The sequence below is a fragment of the Myotis nattereri genome (genome assembly GCF_964212035.1).
Source record: "Myotis nattereri genome assembly, chromosome: 10".
Taxonomy (NCBI): Eukaryota; Metazoa; Chordata; class Mammalia; order Chiroptera; family Vespertilionidae; genus Myotis; species Myotis nattereri.
Genome location: NC_138085.1, coordinates 57994731 through 58020293, shown reverse-complemented (window position 1 = coordinate 58020293; position 25563 = coordinate 57994731). Strand labels below are relative to the sequence as shown.

At 42.0% G+C, this 25563-nt stretch overlaps 1 protein-coding gene across 1 annotated transcript; it reads left to right on the top strand.

The window, feature by feature from the left end:
- STON1 (stonin 1) lies at positions 1 to 24556 on the top strand. Its single transcript, XM_081101305.1, has 4 exons — positions 1 to 173; positions 12308 to 14284; positions 19105 to 19307; positions 21526 to 24556. The coding sequence occupies exons 2-4, from the start codon at positions 12355 to 12357 to the stop codon at positions 21598 to 21600; spliced, it is 2208 nt and encodes a 735-aa protein (XP_080957431.1). The 5' UTR covers positions 1 to 173; positions 12308 to 12354; the 3' UTR covers positions 21601 to 24556.
- Positions 24557 to 25563: the final 1007 nt, after the last annotated feature.

Below are 25563 nucleotides of genomic sequence, written 5' to 3'. Positions count from 1 at the left end.
CCACATGGGCAATGATTTGGCTCTTGGTTCTGTGGTCTGCATGGCGCTCCCCTCAGGACCCAGCACATAGAAGACGAAGTAACTATTCGCTGAATGAATGAGCAGTGGGCGTGTGATTGAAGAATTTGCACCAGGACATTTGGAAGGCATTCCCCAAAGCCCAGCATCCAAAGGTGAAGATCCTGGGGGACTTTCCTGGAAGATCTTGGTCCTTAACTTCTCATGCAGACCATTCCAGTCTGAACACAGCACCATTAGTGTGTGGGTAGGAATCACATTTTAAAGCGTTAAATATTCTTTCTGGGCCATTTAGCTACTGCCTCCTCTCAAAACACTAAAAGCAATTACACGGTAATTAAGATAAATTACCCGAACAATTTTCATAGCAAAGTGGCCAATTTTGGTTTTCCCCTCACTAAATATTTAAATCCAGAGAGGGATCTTCTTTCTAATTCTTTAACCTTCCAGGACTTTCTGCTTATCTTCAGGAGGGCCCTGGTCCAGCAGGTGGAGGTAGAGGGGAAGGAGGAGGTTTGCATATTTAAGATGTGTGATCTGCACCAAGCCCCTTCAGCTAACTATCCCACATCTTTTTCATGGTTTCCTCTAAGAATTCGGAACCCAAATCCAGGAGCTGCCATCTAATAACCAAGGGGCCACACCCCAGCACAGCCCTGGGGGTCCGTAAGGAGATAATGCTGTTTCTCATGTCTGTCTCTGAGTGCCTTGCTCTGCCCACTGGAGAACCCACGGCAATATAAATACCAGAAGGCAGCCCTGAAAGCAGGCCTTGTTTCAGCCCCTCAGCCTGCACGAAGGCTCACTTGTCTGCCTCCTGCCCTGGTGGGGGTGGGCTGGATTTTTTGGAGAGTGGGAAGCCCTGGGGCCCTTTTGTGTTCCTGAGACCAAAAGGTAGGTAGGGTACAAAGCGGTAGGCTGTTCCTAGGGCTGCAGAAACCAGTCCACCAGGAAAGAACTCAGCCCCAGAGCAGCAGAAACCCCCAAAATGGGGGGGGGGCAGGGAAGGTGGAGGGGGCTGGGAGGGTATAGGGATGAAGTTGCTGAGACATGGACAGCTGAGCCTGGCCTCTGTCTATTCATAAGCCCCAGCATCCCTGCTCCCTTGGCTTCTAGACTGGAAGCCATGCTTCATGCCCAACTTCTGCTGACGTTGCCCCCAACCCTGTCACTGTTGACCTAATCACTCAACCCAGAATTCATCTATCTCTACCCTCTCCAGCTCTTCAAGGACTCATAGAAACACTCCTTCTTGCCTGGGGGGGGGGGGGGGGGGAGTGCCTCTGCACCTCCTGGATTTTCCTTGGCCTGTTCTGTGTGACATACTTTCTCCTTTTCCTCTTCCTGTAAAATGATAGGGTCCTTAGCTTTGGTGCCCTGTGGCCTCTCTCCATTCTCTCCTGCATTCAGCTTTCCCCTAGTGGAGAAAGCCCCCCAGCTCTACATGTGTAGCCTCCGGTTTTCTCTCCAGGTACAGTCTCCTGTTTTAGCTCCTTGCTAGATATTTCCACTGGATGGACCGCAGACCGATTTGTGATTGACCTGCTCCTCTTCCTGCCTCTCCTGTTGTTACTGGAGAACTGAGTGGGCCAGATTTCCCTGTCGCTCATGGGAGGGGGATTCTTGAGATGCTGCTGAAATAAGCATTTTTAGAGCCCCCCCCCCACCCCCCATGGGAGAATGAGATGAGGTAAAAGACTATTTGGAGTTATATTCCTTGGGTTTAAAAGTCCCATGTCCCTTAATGCAGTCTTAGAAAAGGAGCAGCTGTGGATTCAGCAACGTTAGAAGCAGGGCTAGAGTCTCCGTTCCATGTTGCAGCTGGGTCCCGTTCAGCATCAGGCTTGGTGAAGTCCACCAGTCCATTGTGTGGACCCCACACGGCTGTTGGCCACGTGGGCGAATGCAGGGTAACGTGCCCCCTGCAGCAAGAGTCCCAAGAGGGCTAGAGGGCCAGGAGCCAAGAGAGTGAACTCCCTTTGTCTAGGAGTTCAAATATTTAGACTTAGTGCACTTGGCGATGGCCACACCTATTCTTGTCCACTGACTTGTTCCCAGGTGTGGCTGACAGCTAAGCACCTTCCCACATTACTCAGACCTTACTGGGCATGGGTCCAACTACTGCCTTTGTCCAGTCCCTTCCTCCATTGATCAGCAGGGAACAGACTTGGAGAGTGTTAAATTGCAGCTTTCTAGCAAAACTATAAATGGCATGTCTATAGTGTCTAGTCTTCCCTTTACTTCTTTCCTGTTAAATAATAACCAGGTCATTACAATGGTATCACTCTGTAGCTGCTTTTCTAAGTGCCGGACTCCCCCTCCCCCCTGTTTTCTAGATCACTTTTGGTGTCCAAGTCCTGTCTAATCTTTTAAAATATTCCTTTATCTGGGCTCTCTCCTGTTCTGATTCCCACCCTGGTAGTCATTATGGTTTAGGAGGAAGAGCATGAGATTTGGGCCCGAGACAGGGTTCGATTCTGACAGCACTTTTTTTTTGAGTGTGCCACCTCAGGCAAATCCCCAAACTTGTGCCTCCGATTCATTATCTACAAAGTAGACACACGCATGTGGACGGACACCCTGCTTGGCACACTCAGCTCACTGACCTCCTCGCCAGAGAGCCGGATTTCTCATCTTCAGTGCTAGGGATATTTTGGGCTGAGTAATCCTTTGTTATGGGGACCATCTAGTGTATTGTAGGATGTTGAGCAGCATCCCTGGCCTCTACCCACTAGAGATCAGTAGCATGCCCTACCCCCAGTTGTGACCACTAAACATGTCTCCATATGCTGCCAAATGTGTCCTGGGAGTGAAGTCACTCCAGTTGAGAACCAGTGGTATAGACTGATGCTGAGTCAGCGTTGTGGGTGACAAGCATGGTCCCAGGTTTTCATATCAGCCATAGGCTTTGGAAAGGATTGCCATGAAGAGACCCATAAATGCCCTCGGCCCTGGGTCTTGTCCCCACATTATTAAATTCTCTCCACTTTGGGAGATGCCGTCTCCCAAAGGAGAAGCCCTGAGCATGGGTCCAGGCACAGGTCACATCTGGAGGGCAGGGTCGAGGCATGGTCATGTGCCAGGGAGAATGGAGACAGTTCTAGAAAAGGATGTGTAACAAGTTGACCTGATGCCAACGCCAGCTCCAAGATCTGGGCTCTTTACTTTCTTGCTGGCTAGAGAAAGGAAGGCTGGAATGGGAGAGAGGGGAAACAGGAGGGAGAGAAAGAGGAAGGAAAACTACTCTATTGAGTACCTATTATGAGACAATTTACATAAGAGGTACATATTGCCACCATTCTGCAGATGAAGAAACTGAGACCCCGAGACCTCTGTTTAACAAATTTCCATAGCACCTACGACAGTGACATGAACCTGGTGTGGATACTCCGTAAAACTGTCATGGTGGTGCTCAGCCAGCCTGGCTCAGTGGTTGAGCATCAACTTATGAACCAAGAGGTTGTGGTTCAATTCCCGGTCAGGGTACATGCCCGGGTTGCAGGCTCTATCCCCAGTGAGAAATGTAAAGGAGGCAGCCAATCAATGATTCTCTCTCATCATTGATGTTTCTCCCACTCCCTTCCTGTCTGAAATCAATAAAAATATATTTAAAAAACAACAGCAGTCATGATGGTGCACTCTCCCTCAGAGAGCACACCCATGCCATTCCCTCCCCCCATCAGGCATGCAATCTCTAAATTCTAAGGGACCCAGAAGATTTGCAACCAGGGGAGCAATGGGCAGCGGCAACTCCTCCTGGACTAATTCCCTGACCCTGTCGCCAGGTCCCCCTTTTTCTCTGACTCCCCAGTGAGCTAAAGCAGCCAAGCTTAGGCTCTCTTGTTGGTTCTTCTATGCTAAGCCCTTCCTTGTTTCACTGTCCTCAGCTTTAAGAAACATCCCACCTAAGAGTGCTTTTGCTGTGGCCAATACATTCTTACTTGCTTTGCTGAAAAAAAACAACAACAAAAAACCATACAAAAAGCTGTCATGGTAAGAAGAATAAGATTCTGAAGTCAGAATACCTGCCTGGCCTTAAATCTCTTCTTTGTTCATGTAAAGACTGTCTGCTGGGACTAGCCAGTTTGAGTTGGTATCTGTCTCTACTACTCTCTAAATTTAGGAAATGAGCAGATTATTAGAACAAGGTAAAAATAATAGTTGGGAACCAAATTCATCCTGGAAAAGTGGAGGTTAAGTGTCCCAGGGGAGGAGTGGGGCTGGGGGGCTCAGCTAGAAGCAGCACAGATGATATTTGAAGGCATGGACAGGTTTTGGTGTGGTTTAATATTTTACAAATGGTATTTCCTGTCACAGAGCTGAACTAAATAGCACACATGTTTGTGATTAACTATATGGACTGCAGAACATATGTGTTAATAATACTTCCAGTGCATGTAGCGGGCCCTTCTCCTGTGAGCTAAAACTCTGCAAGCGTTTTCATTTTACTTTTTTCTTAGGTTTTTGTGTTGTCTTATGATTCCTTTCTGTTTCAAACTTTTAGTTTCCCCTTTAAAGGAAACTAAATTTATAGGAATGGTATTTTAAATATTTTCATAGCAAACCTTTAAGGAAATTCTTCAGGGATGCATTGTGCACCCTGGACTTTCCCTGACTTTGGCTTTGTTTCGGGCTATACATTGCAGAAGAACAAGGAGGGTAACTTTTGCAGACCTCTAGCCATACAAAACAACAGGGAGGCTTTGCAAATGCAGCTCCAGGCTCATTTCTGTGTAGCAGTTGAGGGGTCCGGCACTGGGGAGAGTCGGAGAATTCCTTATCTGGGGGACAGCCAAGAAAACCACACAGACACTGACATGAAGACATTCTTTCTCTAGATTATGCAGCATTGATATAGAGCAACAAAGTCACAGGCATAAAGGACTAAATTCAGCCCTCTGCAAAGGCGAGGGCGTTGCTGGGGTCCAGCTGTGTTCATGAGGCTTGTGTAGGAGTCAGCCCAACAATGACAGCTCTGGTGGGGCCAATGTCAGGAGGCTACTGCTGAGGGTGCTGACACTTCCCTGAGCTCTCTCTGCTGAACACCCCTTTAGCATCAGTCTCCCCCAGCACCTGGCAGATACAGAGAAGCTGGACCCTGGGGTCATCCACAGGTAACACGCTGAGGGGGGGTGAGGGGGACATAGTTATCAGTTGCAGAGAATCTGGAATGCTGATTCAACAACCAAGTGCATCTAATCCAATTTTGACAATCTGCAGGATAAGGTAGAACTTCATATTTATACCTTCTTTGAATGGTTTCTGGAGAAAAGCAAAGGAAACTGCCAAGAACAGCAGAAGTGGACAACTAAGAATGGAGGGGGTTGAGAGTTGGCCTGGGAGGAAGGACAATGCAGGGAGTTACACAGAGTTTGGGGAATTAGTCTGCCAAGATTGCCACTCGAAGAGCAGGTGGCACAGCAATGCATTTGTTAGGCAGCAAGTCTGAAAAACTTCATCACGAGGGGTGGGCTGTCCAGCTGATGGGGACAGGAAGGGACAGGAAACAGGGCAGGCTGAGTGACAAACGCCTGTCTCAGAATTGACCCAAACTGATAATGAGCTGTTGTTGTTCTTGAGCCATCATGGGGAAAACTGTCTCGGAGTCTGCCTTTCCCAAGCCTGGGGCGTCCAAGCGGCAGATACACGTGGTGGGCTTTATGGAGAAGTAGGGTCTTCGCAGGTGAGAACAGAATCCTTCCAGTTTAGAGAGCTCCTGGCTCCAGGAAATGGTGGCTCCCACCCCGGAGCTTTCTCCGTAGTGAAGGGTGGAGTGGTGGAAAGTACTTGGAAGTGGCAGGTAGGACACTGGCAGAGTCAGGCATCAGATCTCTTGGGACCTTTGGGGGCGATGGATGGGATCACACATGGGCTTTGGGATCAGACAGACCTGGTCACACTGCAGGTCTGCCTACCTGGGATGGGTGACTTCCGGCAAGTAGCTTAACCTCTCTGAGCCTTCTTTTCCTCTTCTACAAAATGATGATATCTTTACCTGATGTGCCTGTGAGGGTCAAGCACTTAGCATACCGCGAGCACAGCGCGCTTGATAACTGTTTGCTGGTGTGGTTAATTGAACAGAATACCTCCAATTTCTGCCCACCTCTAAAATTCAGTGATTCTTTGTACCGGGGAGGGCGGTATAGAGATTTACTTTATGGAATACTGAATAGACCATTTAAAATGATTCAATCAAAATTGTATTGCACTGCACACCCGTGTCAGACATTTGTGGAAAATGATCTAATGAATGAGAGATGATCCCTTTCTGAAAAAGCTTCACTCTGACTCTCAAGGAAGATATGAGTTTTTATCTACAATAACATGAAAATTTTTATCCCTAAGTTGTTTTTGGTGAGACCACTTTTTCATACCACTGCAACTTTTTCATAAGGCTTATTGAAAGTAATTTGCAGTATTATTAATATTTAAGATGTTGTTATTTGTGACAGATTTCATTTTTAAGATAATTTAGGATAAATTTATTATAATTTCCATAATGCTTTTTAAGAATTCCAGTATGATCCCTTAAGCGGAAGAAAGGGATGGAATGCAGGAGTTGTATGTAAGTGCAGCCTTTCTCATGTTGGTTGTGGCCTGGGCCCCTCCTTTGCTTATCCAACATTCAGCATAGGGAGTAATTATTTTAAGGCTTCCCTAAATATTTTGGGGGTTATAAAATTCTGGGCACAACCAAGAGAATGTGCTAAGCTTCAGAATGCCATCTGGCTGGGCCAGTGTGGCTTAGTGGTTGAGCACTGACCCATGAACCAGGAGGTTACAATTTGATTACCAGTCAGGGCACATGCCAGGGTTGTGGGCTCAATTCCCAGTGTGGGGCGTGCAAGAGGCAGCCGATCAAAGACTCTCTCATCGTTGATGTTTCTATCTCTCTCTCCCTCTCTCTCCCTCTCTGAAATCAATAAAAATATATATTAAAAAACCCCAACAAAATGCCATCTGTCACATGTGTTGGGGTACGAAGTTGAAAACCCTGGTCTGCCTGTATCCTTGTTATTATTCCCTATGTGAGTAGGCATGTGCATTTACTTTCAGCTTAATCTTGAGTTCAATGTTTTCTGATGCTGCTTTGAAAATAGGGAGACAAAAAGCATGTCTAATAGTCTTAAGAGTACGCAAACACTCCCCTAGAAACCTTTAAACCTCAGAAATTGATTTCTAGAAATTTCTACCATAAATTTCTACATTTTCCTTTTCTATGCCCCCCATTCAGTCTTAGTGTCTTGACCTGTCTCTGAATTTCATCTGGAATTGTCTTCTACAAGTTTGCGGATAATCCAGATCGACTGAAAACAGGGTGGGATGGCATCCACATCCAAGGAAAAAGCCAGGGAGTTGAACCAGAGGACTATTTCCTTAAGAGGAAGGCCGCTAGGGACTTGGTGCCAGGAATCCTGGGTTCCCAGCTCTGCTCTCATTGGATCCCGGACTTTGGAGAAGGCTCTTAAATGCTGTGGTCCACTCTGGATTGTCATACAATTTAAACGAGATGTTGTCTGTGAAAGGGCTCTGTAAATGGTAGGGCTTGGAGCCCTCTGGGAGACATAGATGCATATTTAGATCCTACCCAATTTGCAGTGCAGAAAACAAACAAAACAAACCTGAGGTTAAATGGATGCTACTGCTTGAATGCGTTTAAAATCTGTGTCTTGAAGTAGATGGGGTGAATTTGCAGATGACTAAAAGAAGACACATTCTATACCTCTAGATTCTGATGTGGCTCCCTGTCCCTGTTGGGGGTGGGGATGGGTTAGGAGGGAAGGAAAGAGAAGGAAAGCGCTGAATAGAATTGATTCTAGTTGACTTTGGGAAAACTGACTGGTTGCTGCTTTGAGACTAGACTGGAAAGATGAAGCCATCGAGAGGGAAGGGGTAAAAGGAGAGAAATGGAAATGAGAATAAAAAGGATTGGTAATGAAGGGCAACAAGAGGGATAGAGAAGAGGAGAATGAGGAGCAGAGCAGGAAACAAACCTGCCTTTGACCTTGGAGCTGGAGTCTTAGCCACTCACTCCAGAGCAGCATCTAAGTCCTGCCTTTTAAACAGGGACAAAGAATTGGGCTCTCTGTGGCATAATACAAAATTCTGTTTGGTTGCATTTAACTCACATTACATTTGCTGAGTGCCTCCTATGGAAGTCTTGCATAGGGGGAAGAGTATGGTTTGCATAGATTTTTGTACTCAAGGTAGGAGATGTTTTGCAAGGTGTGCTTTCCAAAGATCAGGGGTCACTTAGAAAGTAATGGGATTGATTTTTCTATCTGGTTTATGGAAAGCATTTTTTTTTTCATAATAAGCACGAATCTGAAAAAACCAATATCACTGTTCCAAATTTTGAAGCTACCCATGAAAAACGGATGAGGCAGAACGTTCAGGGGATCGATCAGAAGAGGAGGCAGCCTGAAGCTGAATTATTTCTTCTCTTGGTTTTTACTTTTTCTTTCTTTTAATTAACCGACTAAAGTAAATATTTACATGATCTTCCACCCTGTCTGAAGAGGTATTTTGGCTGGATTCTTTCTGAAGAGGGTGAGATGGGATGGGTCGATAAATATTGCTTCTGATTTCCTGCCTCTGAGGCTCCTGGCAGAGTCCCTTGAAACACTGCTCTTCCTGCCCCGAAGGGAACTTGCTTGCTGGCAACTCCAGCCCAAGGGCAGTGACAGTGAAATGCCCTCCAGAGAGCCAGCTGGCCTGGGCTGCGCTCCACTGTGTGTTTCTGTGCCTTCAGGAATGTGCGGATTTAGCAAATGACAACACTGAGCCAGCCCTGTCCCCAGCTGAGCCCCAGGCCCTCTGTCTTTTCCTTTGTGTTGGTTCTTTACCGAGCTTGAGTGATTGCATTGGTTGAGGCTTCATTTTCCACAAGGGGCTGGAGGGAGAAAAATATGCCTTTCTCATGGCCTTTATTCCAGCAGTTTTTGAGTTCTCACACTAGTAGATCTTATGGAACTTTACTTTCTGTCAGTTTGGAAGTTTGGTCAAAAATCCCAGTGGTAACACAATTTCTGTTTTTGAAAAAAAATTCAACTGGATGTCAACTACCATAGAGTTGTTTTGGAATTGGAAAAAAACCTCAGAGCTGATTCTAGTCTAATCACTGAATATCCAGAATGAGTGGCAGAGCAATGCCCAGTGTTTGGGTTATACCCACCCCCCAGGTCAGTACTGTGTTCCGTACAGCTCTTCGCCTCTGATGTCATTAGAGTAATTTCAATAATTTATGTTGTGTTAGATTTGCATGAAGTGCCCTGTGTTCAAATTCAGGTTCTTTTCCAGCTAGGTATATACCCGAGATAAATGATTCCATAAAAAACTTACACACAAATGCTCCTAGCAGTATTATAATAGACAAAATATAGAAACAAACCAAATGCCCATCAACTGATGAACAAAATATGGGATATCCTCACAATGAAATATTATTCAGCCACAAAAAGGAGTGAAGTACTAATTGATACATGCTACTACATGGATGAGCTTTAAAGACATTATGCTAAGTGAAAGAAGCCAGACACAAAAGGCCATATGTTGTAGAGATTCTATTTATATGAAATGTCCATACTAGGCAAATTCAGAAAAGTGAAGTAGATCAGTGGTTTCCAGGACCCGGGAGAGGAAGAAAATGAGGAGTGACTGAGTAGGTGCAGGGTTTATCTGGGAGGGGCGTGATAAAAATGTTCTAGACTTAGTGGTGATGCACAATTCTGTGAATGTACTAAATACCACTGAATTGTCTTTTTTTTTTTTTAAGAGTGAATTTTATATGTGAGTTGTATGACAATAAAACTGTTATTTTTAAAAATCTTAGATTTGCCTTTTAATCAGTTGGATGATTTTAGGCAATGATTCAACCCAAGTAATCTCTGCTATGAAACTGGAATAACGATGTACATCTCTCAGGGTTGTTTTCATAAATGAGGTCATGAATTTGAAAATGCTGCTAAAGTGTAAACATCACATATTTTGGGGCTGTCAGCTGTCAGTGGGTTATAAGTTCATTATTCATTGGGTTTTATCTCTTCCTCCTGTATTTTCTAGAGCACTAACAAGGTCTGGCTACATAACAGTCATTCAAATAAAGACTTTTTGAAGTGATTCAAAAATGTTGCAGTGAATAAAAATAATTCTTACATTTTTCATTGTAAAACAGTACCCTGTTGTATATCAGCAGCAGCCTCATACCTCTCATGTTTACCACAACTCCTGATTGCATCATTTTCTCTTGTGCTTGATTTAATCTCATGTTGCTCTGTATACTTACATGCCATACAGACTTGTAGCCTGGGAGCAATAGGCTATACCATATAGCCTAGGTGTATAGTAGGTTATACCATCTAAGTTTGTGTATGTAAGTACAATCTATGATGTTCACACAACAATGAAACTACCTAATGGCAAATTTCTCAGAATGCATCCCCATTGTTAAGCAGTGCATGACTGTAGTCAAATTTATAGAAGCAGAGAGTAGAATGATGGTTACCAGGGGCTGGGAGGAGAGGGAAAAGGGTATTGCTGTTCAGTGGGGATGCAGTTTTAGTCATGCCAATAGAAAAAGTCCAAGAGATCTGTTGCACAACAATGTGCATATAGGTAACAATACTATACCACTTAAAAATTCAGTCTTGCCCTAACCGGTTTGGCTCTGGATAGAGCATCGATCTGCGGATTGAAGGGTCCCAGGTTCGATTCTGGTCAAGGGCATGTACCTTGGTTGTGGGCACATCCCCAGTGGGGGGTGTACAAGAGGCAGCTGATTGATGATTCTCTCTCATCAATGTTTCTAACTCTCTATCCCTCTCCCTTCCTCTATGTAAAAAAATCAATAAAATATATTTTTTTAAAAATTCAGTCTTCTCACTAATTATAGGAATAGGTCAGTTCAGATTTTCTATTTCTTTATGATTGGATCTTGGTAGACTTACGTTTCTAGGAATTTATCCATTTCTTCTGGGTTAATCAATTTGTTGGCCCCTAATTGTTCACATAGTCTCTTCTAATAAATTTAAAAAAAATTTTCTGTGACATTAGTTGTAATGTCTCCTCTTTCATTTGTGATTTTATTTAAGTATTTTCCCCTTAATCCAGCTAAAATTTGTCAATTTTGTTAATTTAAAAAAAAATGTAACTCTTAGTTTTATTGATATTTTTTTTTCTATTTTCTATTGCCTATATCATTTACTTCTGCTCTAATCTTTATTCATTTCTTCCTGCTAACTTAGGGATTAGTTTTTGTTTGTTTTTCAGTTCTTTGAGCTATAAAGTTAGGCTGTTTATTTGAGATCTTTTTTTTAAAAATGTAGGCATTTACCAGCATGAACTCCCCTCTTAGCACCACTTTTGCTGTATACAATAAGTTTTGGTATGTTGTGTTTTAATTTTTGTCTCAAGATATTTTCTAATTTTGTTTTTTATTCCTTCTTTGACCCATTGAGTATTGTTTAATTTCTACATATTTGTGAATTTTTCAGTTTTCCTTCTGCTATTGATTTCCAGTTTTTTCTATTGTGGTAGAAAAGATCCCTGTGTGATTTCAATCTTAAATTTGTTGAGACTTGTTTTGTGGCCTAACCTGTGATGTATCTAGAGAATGTTCTGTGTGTGCTTGAGAAGAATGTGTGTTTTACTGTTGTTATGTGGAATGTTTTGTATAGGTCCTGTATATCCACTTGATCTATATAGTGTTGTTCTACTCCTCCATTTCCTTATTGATCTTCTGTTTGGATGTCCTATCCATTATTGAAAGTGGGATATTGAAATATCCTACTATTATTGTGTCCTTGTCTATTTCTCCATTTAGTTTTTTAATGTTTGCTTTATACATTAGGGTGTATTAGTGTTGAGTTTATATATACTTTTAATCATCCTATCTTTCTAGTGAGTTGACCCCTTTATCATTACATAACATCCTTCTCTATCTCTTGTGACAGTTTTTGACTTAAACTTATTCTGTCTGATGGTATGGCTACCTCCTGCTCTCTTTAGATTTCTATCTGCATAGAATATCATTTTTTAGCCTTTCACTTTCAGCCTATGTGTTTGCTTAAATCTAAAATGAGTCTTTTGTCACAGCATATGGCTAGATCCTATATTTTTAAATCCATTCAGCCATCAAAAATGTTACAGTTTTTAAGCACTTCTTTGAACTCAGTTAATCTATAAATCCGGATGCTTTTAAATCGAAGTATTTCTCAGAACTAAAGACCTTTAGTAACTTGAAATTTTCCCCTCATTTTTATTCTTATTTTTTCTTTTTCTCCTTTAACAGAGACAACACATCTGAATCATTGACAGGATCACAATCTGATTTTAAAGATGTGTTCTACAAACCCAGGCAACTGGGTCACATTTGATGATGACCCTACATTTCAATCTTCTCAAAAGTCAAAGAACTTCCGTCCAGAGAATCAAGGCATCTGCAGGCCAAACGGACTTAAGCTGAACCTTTCTACTCCTAAGGAATTTTCCAGTGGGTCTTCCTCCACCAGTAGTACCCCCCTCCCCTCTCCCATCGTAGACTTCTACTTCAGTCCAGGACCTCCAAGTAACTCTCCTCTTTCTACACCTACCAAAGACTTCCCAGGAATTCCTGGCATCCCCAAAGCAGGGACTCATGTGCTTTATCCTATTCCAGAATTATCTTCAAACAGCCCACTCACAACACCTGGAGCAGATTCTTCCTTATTGTCTACTAAACTAACCTGTGTTCCCCATGCTTCCTTACCCAATGATCACTCATGCACACCTCCAGCTCCCAAAGTGGGTCTTCCAGATGAAGTTAGTCCTCCACAGGCTGAAAGCCTGGGGTTCCAAAGTGATGCTCTTCAGTTTCAGTATTTTCAGGAGGACTGTGCCTTTTCAAGTCCATTTTGGAAAGAAGAAGGCAGTGCTTCCCAGTTCACCTTTGACCCTCCAGGAAGCAGAAAGGGATTCCCATCAAGAGACAAAGAAATGCCCATTGATCAAAAAAGCTTAAATCAGTGTTCACTCAACTACATCTGTAAGAAGCTTGAACATCTCCAATCAGTTGAGGACCAAGACTCCTTTGGAAGTTTGTCTATGCAGTGTCTGTATGCTGAAGATACAGGCTCTTCCTTTGTCCCCCACACCCTCTTCAGGAGTCAGCCCAAACCTGGATGGTCTTTCATGCTGAGAATTCCTGAGAAGAAGAACATGATGTCTTCCCGTCAGTGGGGACCAATTTTTTTAAAAGTCTTACCTGGAGGAATTTTGCAAATGTATTATGAGGAGGGGTTAGAAAAACCATTTAAAGAGTTACAGCTTGATTCACAGTGCAGGCTTTCTGAACCCAAACTTGAGAACTTCAGTGTGGCGGGAAAAATCCATACTGTGAAGATTGAACATGTGTCTTACACAGAAAAAAGAAAGTACCATTCTAAGACAGAAGTAGTTCACGAGCCAGACATAGAGCAGATGCTAAAGTTGGGTTCCACAGAGTACCATGACTTCCTCGACTTTCTGACTACCGTGGAGGAGGAGCTGATGAAGCTGCCAGCTGTTTCAAAACCAAAAAAGAACTATGAGGAACAAGAAATTTCCCTTGAGATTGTGGACAACTTTTGGGGTAAAATCACTAAAGAAGAAGGGAAATTGGTTGAAAGTGCTGTGATAACTCAGATCTGTTGCCTCTGTTTTGTGAATGGGAACTCGGAATGCTTCTTAACATTGAATGATCTTGAGCTGCAGAAGCGAAATGAACACTATTTTGAAACAGACCCAGAAAAGAAGGGGATTGATATTCTTGAATATCATTTTCATAAGTGTGTGAAAGCACAAGAATTCGAGCAATCAAGAATCATTAAGTTTGTACCTCTGGATGCCTGCCGGTTTGAGCTGATGCGTTTCAAGACGTTGTATAATGGGGAAGACCTTCCCTTTTCCCTGAAGTCTGTAGTGGTTGTCCAGGGGGCATATGTGGAGCTTCAGGCCTTTGTCAACATGATCCCATTGCTTCCGAAATCATCCCATGCCAATTCCTTGAGGTCCTGTGACAACATAATGATACACTTTCCTGTCCCGTCGCAGTGGATCAAGGCTCTCTGGACCATGAACCTCCAGAGGCAGAAGTCCCTGAAAGCCAAAATGAACCGCCGGGCATGTCTGGGGAGTTTACATGAACCCGAATCTGAACCTGTCATACAGGTCACTGTGGGATCAGCAAAATATGAGAGTGCCTACCGGGCTGTGGTATGGAAGATAGATCGGCTTCCTGATAAACATTCAAGTAAATATTCAACACCTCAAGTTGATTTTCATGTGAAACAGCCTCAATGTTTTCACCCTACTTAGATTGAAATGAGGCTGAGACAGATGGTAACTTCGGTCAGCTGAGGACATGCTTATACATTGCTGGGTGGGAGATGGGACATTTAGTTAAACAGACGGCTTATTTCATTCTTTTGTGCCAGTTTCTGCCAGATAAGTTTAACTTTATATATATATAAATAAAATAGTCTAGGCTAGGATTTAGTTGTACATGGTGGCACACAGGGAACACTTACAGTTGACTTCTTGACATTAAATTCCCTAATTAATCTTTAAAGATCTACATCCATGAGTTTACCTGAGCATTTTCATTTTCTTATCTTTCTTCTTTCTTGCGTTTTCCTCTGGGCCTTTCACTGGGGAGGTGAGGGATGGGTGAGGAAATTCAGAAGAGGAGCCCTCAAAACAATGACAGGTTACCTGTGAGCCTTGGGGTTAGGGAGGGGATGGGAGGAGGCCAGGATCTCTGGCTTTGGGGAATAGGTGGACAGTGGTGCCATTAGCTGATAGCTGAGGATCCTGTCATCACTCTTGCTTTTTTTAAAAAATATATTTATTGATTTTTTACAGAGAGGAAGGGAGAGAGACAGAGAGTTAGAAACATCGATGAGAGAGAAACATCGATCAGCTGCCTCCTGCACATCTCCTACTGGGGATGTGTCCGCAACCCAGGTACATGCCCTTGACCGGAATCAAACCTGGGACCCTTCAGTCCACAGGCCGACGCTCTATCCACTGAGCCAAACCGGTCTTGGCCACTCTTGCTTTTAAAATCTGTCTGTTTCCAAGCCCTGTCTGCTTGTCAGAGACCATAGAATCATTAGAGCTTTAAAAACATCATACCCACATTTAGGCTCTATCCCAACCATGACTCTCTGGTGGGGGGAGGCCCAGGTATGGGCGCTGATAAAAGGCTCTCCCAGGCAGCTAGTGTTGAGAACTACCGACCTGTGGAACATATTATGGTCCCCTAGGCAGAGAACGTCCCTCCTGTGCTGTCTATTCCTGTGTCTATAGAGCTCTGTTATTACTCTTGTACCTGCTTTTACTAGCAGTTGAGCTCGCAAAGAACAATTACAAGAGTGGGTTTCCCAGAGAGGTGGCTGGACTTGATCTTGGCCTTCGGGAATTCTTTTTGAAGACTTTCATAGCACCAGGCCCACACAGAAGGCATTTTACAAGCATTCCAGTGATAATTTACTGAACAAATCCTTTAGGATCAAAGCTGCTTTGTTCAGATCAGCTCTGTGTGCAAAGAGGAAGCCTAGGGAAAAGGCAAATGGAGTGTGTCAGGTAGAAGGTGGGCAGGAGGTGGCTCTGAAGTGGGTGGCATCCTGTGGTCCAGTCTTGTGGCTTCACCATGGTGGGGATGGGGGAGGAAATGGAAAGAGTTGCCTGGCAACTTGCCTCTGGAGGAGAGAAGTATAGAAATAGGTTGGGGTGGAGAGGAAATTTTTGTCTAAGGCAGTGCTTCTCAAACTTTCGTGTGTACATGAATTACCTTGTTCAAATGTAGATTGTGATTCAACATGTGGGGCTGATAACTGTTCTCAGGTGATACCAATGCTGTTGCCCACGGACAACACGTAGAATAACAGAGTCTTAGAGTACATCTCCACTTTTCTATATGATTTTTAAAGCAATTGGGTGTCTAGAGAACAGCAGATTTTTAAAGTCTTTAAAACATTACCTTTTCCAAACTAGTTTCTGAAAAATCTACACTGTTAGAAAAAAATATTTTAAAATGGAAAATGAAAGAGAATATAAGAACTACTCTACTAGGTACTAATTAAAAAAATTTATGCCCTTCCTCCTGTGGAATTTTGAGATCAGGATTGACTTCATTTTCACTTACATGTGATTTCAAGGGAGGTGGGATGGGCTGCTGGCCCTTTAAATGTGTCTTCTAGCATGTCAACGCTTAATATTTCTTTTAACAGTGGGCAGGTCTTTCATTTTACAACAGAAGTTGGCCTTGGGCCGGTAGCTCAGATAGTTTATTCAGACAAAGATGTGAATGACAGCAAAGGAACAGAGGAGCCTTTCCTGAGGACAGGCTTTGGTGCGGGGTTGGGAGGTCGGTGGAAGGAGTGGAGGGTTGGGAAACAGAGGTGGGTGGGGAGAGAAAGGAAGAAGAGGAAAAGATGAGAGCATTCATTAGCCAAAGGAGGTGCAGATGGTGGCATAGAATTAGAAAGGAGAGTGGAAATGATGGAGGGTCAGTTAACAAATATATCTATCTCTACCTTCCCAATTTGCCTTTACTTTTTCTCTTTGCTCTCTGTCACCAGCACATTGGTTGCTTTTCTCCTCCTCCACTTGTAGCATTCTCTTGCCATTCATATCTTCCAACTTGCAACAGTTCTGTTTCAGATGTGAAATGTTTTGGTTTAAGAAGGACCAGATATCTACTGGACCTAAGAAGATACTGTAATTTGCATTCCCTTTGCTGAGAAAGTTCTGGTGAGAGAATAGCAATTTCCAAAGCCTGAGAGTGCCCCCTGCTGGTCAGTACTAAGATAAATAACATGATTTTCCTTTTTTTTTTTTTTTTGTAAATTCATCAAATATCCATTGAGCCACAAACGTGCCAGACATTGTCCTAGGGACAGACATGATACCTCTCCTCACAGAGACCAAAGTTTAAAGGAGGAGTATGTTATTAAACATTGTAGAGTATTTAGAGTTTTTAAAAGCCAAGGAAAATATGCCAGAAAGCTTAAAGGAACAATTGTTCTCCTTTACCTTTTACCAGTTTTTAAGACAAACAAGCAGAAAGGTTTTGTTTCTAACATTTTTTGGAGTACTAGGTCTTCAACTTTGGTAATTTTGATTGCAGGAGATTCCAAAAAAAAAAATTTTTCCCCTTTAAAATGTGAATATCTAATTAGATAACCTCCAATATAATTTTCAGCTCTAAAAATGTAGAATTCACAGTCACTTCCTTAGCAAAATTATAGTAATTAAATAATATTGTATTTATAATCAAATAGTACTTTGCAAAGTAATCATACCAGAATATATCCCCCACTTGTACCTATACCACTATAGTATACCATGGTTTTAGTGTCTAGGTTTGCTGATTGTTTTGTTTAATCCTCATAACAATCCTGTAAGGTTTATGTTGTTATTATCAGCACCATCACCCCCGTTTCCATATGGGGAAACTGAGGCTCAGAGAGATCAAGTAATTTGCCAAAGATTACACAGCTATTAAGTAGCAGAGCTGGGACGGGGCTGTGGGCAACCTGGATCCAGTGTTTGTGTTCTTCACCACTGTGTGTCGTAATGGACATTAGAGTTCCTGAGTTAAGTTTAAATGAACTTACTGTGTCTGCACTTCAGGCAGAAGACTAGAAACAAACGGTAATGGATGGTGGGCTCTCCCCTGGGTGTGAATAAAGTTACCACCTGCCTGCAGTGATCTGGGTAGCTCAGAGCACCGCAGAGGCCACTGTGGTCCTACCCTGCATGTAAGTGGTGGAGGTGGCTAACGAGCCTCTGGTGGTTAATGGATTGATGACTTCTCAAGGCCTTTTACAGCCTTAGAATTCTATTAGTCTCTCTACAAGAAACAGATTGTAAGGGATGAAAGGCAATTTATCTTTTAAGAATTAAGTGAAATCCTTTAAACTCTTGTTTTTGTGCCTAAAGCTGTATTCTGATGGAAATGTTATTTCGGAAGCTATGACAGTGCTACAGTAATTTAATCTGGCTTTGAAATTACTGTCACCTCATACATTTATTTAAGGTCAGATAGCTGCATTGGATATGTAGATGCTGTGGAAAATACAACAGAATTACTGTTACTACAGTGATTACAATGGAAATATTTTTTACTCTACTATCTCTCTCTCTCTCTCTCTCTCTCTCTCTCTCTCTCTCTCTCACACACACACACACACACACACACACTCACACACTCACAAACATTATATGACTACACTTAAATTTTTGCATTTATCTGATATCCCTAGGTCTGGCACAAAGCCTGGCCTGGCATAGAGTAGATGCTCAATAAACGACACATTGAATTAAGTGAAAACAAATATTAGAAACAGTCAAAGCCAATATGCCCATCTCTACACTGCATGTCTGTTTTCATCAAAGCTTTAAGAAGGGTGAGTGGAAATGTACTAAAATATAATCTGTTCTACTGAAAAAGGAATTTTTGGCCTAAAATAGTTCCTGAAATGTAATACAATTTCATTAAATTTAACTTAAAAAAATCAGAATTATTTTATAATGTGACCTAATTTAGATAGCTTATCTTTGCATTAACTATCAATAAGAGTAGTAAGAAAATGAATAAATTAAGAATTATTATAAGAGCTCATTTAGTCTACTTAAGCAAGTTTTGTTGGTGTTTTTGTTTTGTTTTGTTTTGTTTTGTTTTACAAATCCTACATACATTGTAGAAAGACATGTTATTTACCTCAGTACTTTTTATAAATCCTACACATATTAAGTAAAAGATACTATCTTTTAATTAAAGAAACTTAACATACTTCAACTGAAAACATTTTTAGGAGTTAATATATACACGTATGCAATAATAAAGTTGTATTTATTTTAAAGCTAGTATTTAAAAATTGAAGATTTCCCCCTAGTTAGTGCAGAATTGTAAATTTTGATGGTATTTTGCTCAAATAGCATTCACGCTGCCATAGTGCTAATGGAATTGATTATTGAAGAGAGGGATGAGTGCCTCTTACATTCAAGAGAAATGTTCAATGGCCATTGAAATACTTTGACTGACAATTTGATTTTTTCCTCAAGGTCCTGATCATCCCCATTGTTTGTCATACAAACTAGAACTTGGATCAGACCAAGAAATTCCCTCTGATTGGTATCCATTTGCTACTGTTCAGTTTGGGATGCTCGACACCTGTGCCTCTAGGACAGAGGTCAGGTCTCTGGGGGTGGAGAGCGATGTGCAGCCGCAGAAACACGTTCATCAGCGAGCTTGCTACAACATCCAGGTACATCCTAAACCCCTTAGGGCTTCTAGAGCTGTGACATGATTGGTTTTAGATATTTGCTTTGCCCTTTTACGTGACCATGTATGGGTGTGCGTGCGTGTGTGTGTGTGTGTGTGTGTGACACCTATGCAGACTTGATGGTCACCAGTGAGCCTAGTTTGTCCCTTCTCAGTTCTAGAGAATGTTAGGAGCCTGAGCACACAGTGTTACATACTTAATCAGCTCTCAATGGAAAACAGGGCATTAAAAATGAATTCACATTTCAGAAGGATATTTATAACAAAAATCATGTTAGAATAGAACTTCCCAATATGTGTTCTGTGGAACATGTATCCAGGAAGAAAAAAAAAAGCTTAGGAATGCCATACTTTAAATTAACGTTAAATGAAGGCTCTGAGAAGTCCTTGTTAACCTTGACCCAGTTTCCTCCAACTTATTGATTTTGAAATCCAGTCTGTATGGGCATGTGCATGTAAAATGTATATCAATATCTTCTGAAATGGCATTCTGTGAAGCACCCCTGGGGAAATGTGAAGTTACTCTATTACAACAATTTAAAATGTTCACCATCAGTGCTTCTGCCTCCTTAGGCCAGATGAATTAAAGAGTGGCATACATTTGCACCTGTTTCTAAACTGGCTTTTCTTCTCATCTTGAAAGTAGTAGATTCAGACATAAACTCTGCCATATATTTCCCATAGTATCTTGAAATGGTGATGCATCACGGATTTTGTTTACAAAATTAGAAAATATTTCCAAAGTAAAAAACAAAACAAAATGTAAACAGCAAGTAACAAACAGGTGGTTCTGTTTAGAATTTATTTTTCTTTTATCTTGCACATGAGTAGCATTTTACACTTTCTCATATCATATCATTTTGAAATCTGTGTTCAGATTCAATCATAGCTGCTTGAATCTCAGCTATGATTAATGTCATTCTGATTTTCGACTCATAAACACCAACTGGTGGTTTGATAACACAGTAGTCTGTCAGGAGTTTTCTTTATTTTGGGCCACCTGTCCTGTGCAGCCCCGTGGGGACCTAAGCCCTTGTTCCCTTAGCAGCTGGAATTGCCTTGGCTGAAGAGAGCTCCAGGTCCTGCGCTCTCCCTGGGGCAGCTTTCGTTCAGTGACTGGTGGTTGCAGGGGTGTGAAGACCCTTTGCCTCAGCTTAGGTAACTCCACAGGGCCATCCTAGCTTCAGCTTCCTCTGGGCATCAGCTGAAGCCTTTACTGTGACCTCCTTGCCGCCCAGCTTCTCCTCCTTCCTGTTCTGCTTCCTTCCTTCTCCCCCCTTTCCCTCCCTGACCAGGTGTCAACCCCAACAGCACTCCCCAGTAGACCTTCTGCACACCATTCTCCATCTCAGAGTTTGCATCTTGGGGAACCTGACCTGTAACACTAGGTATATGTTATGTGTGACTGAAATGTGGGTCAAGTGCACACAGAGACTTCCTCTATACCTAGTTTTCTATTCACGGGGTATGCCAGTTTCACACAGTGTCGAAGGACAGCTCACAATTATGCAACAGAGTCTCTAACAGCATTTACTAATTGATCTGCACTGGGTGGCAGTTGGTTTCAAAATGTAATCTTACATTTAATAAGTATTTATTGAGCAATTTGTAAGTGCCAGGTGCTGCTCTAGGTGCTGGGGATACAAGAGTGAATGAGATACTGCCTGTCCTCATGCAGCTTACCTTCTAGTGGGGAACAAAAGACAATTAGTAAACAAATAAGTAATGTAATTTCAAATAGTGACAGATTCTAGGACGAGAATCAAATGGGGTAATAGGATAGAGATTGATGGGGGCTTCCTTGTCGAGAGTGGTCTGTGTTATCCCAGGTGGGCCAAAGCCTGGATCTATGATATGAGGATATAATTGATCACATGCCTAGCCAGAGGTCTGTGTTATCAATATATATTCTGAGTACATTTTATAAAAACAATGTTTGACTTAGCAGAGAGGAGAGTTTTAGCTCTTTTTAAGATTTGACACTAGAGGGAAGGATTGGGGTGGGGGAAGGGGGACCTCTGTTGCCCAAAAGAGAGGGGAGTGCCTCACTATGGAAGGAGCATGAGGGGGTGGAAGGGCTGTGTCTGTCCAAAGGGTGGTGTGGCTGCAGAGCATGCCCCATGTATGAAATGGGACTGAACAGCTGCTAGTGCTGTATTGCATTTGTTAATGCTGCTCGTGTTTTTGCTTTTGCATACCAGGTTGAAATAGAAAAGAAGTGGATTAAAATCGACGGGGAAGACCCAGATAAAGCTGGTGATTGCATCACTCAGTAGGAGTAGCAGGAGTTAATGAGGACAACCCACTTTTCAAATAGCAATCGCACATAGTTCTGCTACTGCCTGGTGGAAATTACTTCGGAATAGAGGGCTTAGGACAGCTCCAGTGGCTGGCTGTGTTTGGAGACGTTTAGACCTGAAACTGAACAATCTATATTTTATGCTTTTTGATATATTTGTGCTCCAGGGGTTTGATTTAAAATGTGTCTATAATTTGCGTGATGTTTCTGCTTCCTATTGAAACTCAAAGGCGCTGTTATTCAATGTGTGACCCAACAGCCAGTTTGGCTAAAGGGGTTTTGATTTTTGATTACTCAGTGGCTGATTGTTTTGTGCTTTGGATTACCCAGCTGTCATATTTCTTACCCTCCAGTCCCTATTTCTTCTTGCTATGTTAGCACCTGTACTGGAGGGTGAGGCAATCAAAAAAAACCCCATAAACCAAAAATACTTAATTTTCCCTCTTGCTCATCTCTGAAATGTGGGTCGGTATAGATTGATGCTGAAATCACAAGCTAAAATGGAGATGTGGAAAGTGTCTGTGGTTTTGAATTATTTATCTTCCTGTCCTCTTACCACATTGCAAGTAATCATTGGCTGTGTATTTGGTACCTGTGTCCCCCCCTGGTATTATTGTTTTCAAAATGTATTTGTATTCTGGTGTTGGCTGCAAAGAAGCTATTTCTGTTGATATACATATTTTAGTACCAGTCACGAAGACCTATTGCCTTTTGCTTGGAGAGATTTCTTTTAAAATGGAATCCCAGTATTGGACACCAGTTAAAATATTTATGTGCATTAAAGATGAATTTTTAAACTTCATGAATATTCTTTCCCAAAAGTACAGACTCTAAGAATGTATTTTGATAAAGTATTATTTGTGATTAACATAAGTCTCTCTTGAGTAGAAGTCTAGCTCATGATTATTTTATGCTAGTTCTACTAAATTTAGAGCAAAATGAAAAACACTAGATTATTTTCCCTAGATTTTTGACATTTCTGTTTTTCGGTCAGCTAAATGTTTGGTTTCTAATGAGAAGCCAATAGCATTAGCAGTTATAATTCTGTTTATAACTTCCTTTCAGTATTTACAGGGAAAGGTCAAATTTTAAAATTCATGAAATCTATATTCTAGGTATTTTTTTGGTCTGAAAAACAAAGTCCTCCATTTGGTATTAACACACCTTCAATTTATGTTGGATCTACAATATGATTAGGAGATATTTTTCTCTATTTACTAGATTTGTTTTGAGTAAAAATTGAAATAATAATGTTCTTCCAAAACACTGATATAATAATGTTCTTCCAAACAACATTTATTGGTCGGCCCAGAGTTTATGTCTTATGTTTTATTTAATATTGTGTCACATTCATTGTAATCTGTTCCAAAACCAGATTAAAACAAACATGTATGATGGTTTGTATCAATCAGCAGATTTTATTGTTTTTCATTATTTTGCTGTAACAGCAAGGAAGGCAGACGTTGACTGTTAAAATGAAGTGTTATTGCTCTTTTTAACCCCACTTGATGCATTGCTCATAATATCATATGCTTGAGACTCACTGTTGATGTATGGGAGGGCAAATCTGTGTGTGCGTCATTAAGAAAAATTCCACCATCTTTCCCCATCCTCTGGGGCGGCACACTCTGGAGAGACTTCAATCTGCTCAACCCAAATATGAAGGTGGCTGGGGGTGTTGCTGCTCCAGGTGCCAGCAAAGTTCGCTGGGTTAATTACTGCCATTCCTTTCAAATCTGTTTAATGGCATCCTGCCCATGAAGAACTCAGAGTCTGATTCAGTTGGACTTAATGAATATTTACACCTCGGAATAATTTCAGCAAAGGGTTCAATTAATCGCCCCTGGTGCTTCACAGGTTGCCTGGTCTGTGACTACCTCACTCCTGGGGTCACTTACTTACCAGCCATCAGCCTTCAGGAGCATCTCAAGATTAGTGTTGGAAACCTAGTAACAAACCGCTGACTAAAGCCCAAATTGAGTTTTCGCTGCAATGTAAAAGTTGATGGCATTAACAGCAGGGTGCTATGGCATAATTGTTCATTTGCACATCTATTAGGATTCTTAAATATTCATTACTTAGTGTTAAATTAACATTCTGTGGAGGAAGGAGAGGCTTTTTAATACAATTCTTTTGACCTCAGAAATGACAGAAGGTAAGATGTGACCACAGTGCCATAAGTGAAAAATTAGATAGGGTCCATTTAGACTTACAAATTAAGAAGTAGAATCTCCTTTGCTAGAAAGTAAATGATGATCTGAAAGACAACTATAATAATGAAACCCCTTGCTTTTAAGGTTGGCAAGGATGGAAGAGAGTGAAGGAGGAACTACTCCTTTCTAGCATTTTAGTTTATGTACTTTAGATCAACCCTTTCTGAGTTTGACTGGTTAGGGGTCAGTCATTTAATTACACGTGTCAGGCTTCCAAGGACTTGACCAGGTTCTGACTAGTTGTCCTGCTCTAATTGTTCAGGTCTGGTTGCCTTCCCAGTCAAAGGATCATATTAACTGTGGAAGTGAATTCATGGCTTGATGGTTACTTGATCAACTGTACAGATCAGAATTTAAAGACATTTTCTCTTTCTATGGGAATAGAAATAGTTTATTCATTTAAAAAGGTACGAAAAAAATACTTTTCAGCACATAAAGATTGGATTTGTTTTGTGTGTTTTTTTTTTTTAACCTGATTTATATATTAGACAGTTCTAAGGGTTATTTACCTTCATTCTGAGGCTGTGCTTAAGATACAGCCCTTTTCTTGTAAATTCAGTTAGAAAGCCTTCCTTAATAATGATTAAGTATTATATCGTACTTAAAATATTACTTTATGACATAGCAACACAAATATAAAATAGATTGAGCCTTAATAATCGTGTAACAAAGTATTTGGTAGATTGCATATTGGTTTTTCAAAATTAAAGATGTATTTCAAATGATTCTTGCTGTGTGGTGGACTTATATCTTCTTTTGCAAGATCTGGGGCTATTTTTTTTAAAGGTGTGAAATCAATTTTAATAAACTTAAACAATTGACTCTGTCAGGTGAATGTATACTGCTTTACTATTAAGGAGTCAGTGAACATGGCATCTTGGCACATCCTGGAAAAATAACACCACCAAACTATCATTTGGGATGTTAAAGGATGACTTTTAAAAGAGGATATAATCATTACTCTCCTAAAGAAATAATGTGAGTATATGCCCACGGTTTTACTTAACTTGTTAACTAATTGGGTATGTGTGTAGAGGGGGGGATTAAGATGTTGCAACTTGTTCCAAGGAGAATTCAAAAGCAGAGATGTACATGAAATAAGGAATTCTGAAATGAATTTACAAATAGATGTAAAATGAATCTATCCACAATGCAGTAACATAATCAAGTAGAGGCCTGGTGCACGACTTCATGCATGGGTGGGGTTCCTTGGCCTGGCCGGTAATTGGGGCTGATTGGGGCCATCTGCCCATTCCTGATCAGGGCCTATTGGGGTGATTGGGGCCAGCCAACCAGGGGGAAGGACCGCAGGAGGTTGGCCGGTTGCAGGAGTTTGGCTGTGGGAGTGCACTGGTCACCAGGGGGCTGCTCCTGCATTGAGCGTCTGCCCCCTGGTGGTTGTTCGGTCGACCAGTCATAACGGTCACTTAGGCTTTTATATATATAGACTAGAGGTCCGGTGCACAAAAATTTGTGCACTCGGGGGGGGGGGGGCATCCCTCAGCCCGGCCTGTGCCCTCTCGCAGTCTGGGACCCCTCAGGGGATGACCACCTGCTGGATTAGGCCCGCTCACTGGGGGATTGGGCCTAAACTGGCAGTCAGACATCCCTCTGGCAGCCCGGGAGCCCTCGGGGGATGTCCACTTGCCAGCGAGGAGCAGGCCTAAGCTGCAGTTGGACAACCTTAGCGCTGCTGAGGAGGCGGGAGAGGCTCCCACCACCACTGC

Bases quoted from the DNA above. Each gene is read 5' to 3' on its own strand.
- STON1 (XM_081101305.1), top strand. From the start codon at position 12,355: ATGTGTTCTACAAACCCAGGCAACTGGGTCACATTTGATGATGACCCT. The intron at 14,285-19,104 runs GTAAATATTCAA...TTTTTCCTCAAG, and splicing joins GCTTCCTGATAAACATTCAA to GTCCTGATCATCCCCATTGT. The intron at 19,308-21,525 runs GTACATCCTAAA...TTTGCATACCAG, and splicing joins GAGCTTGCTACAACATCCAG to GTTGAAATAGAAAAGAAGTG.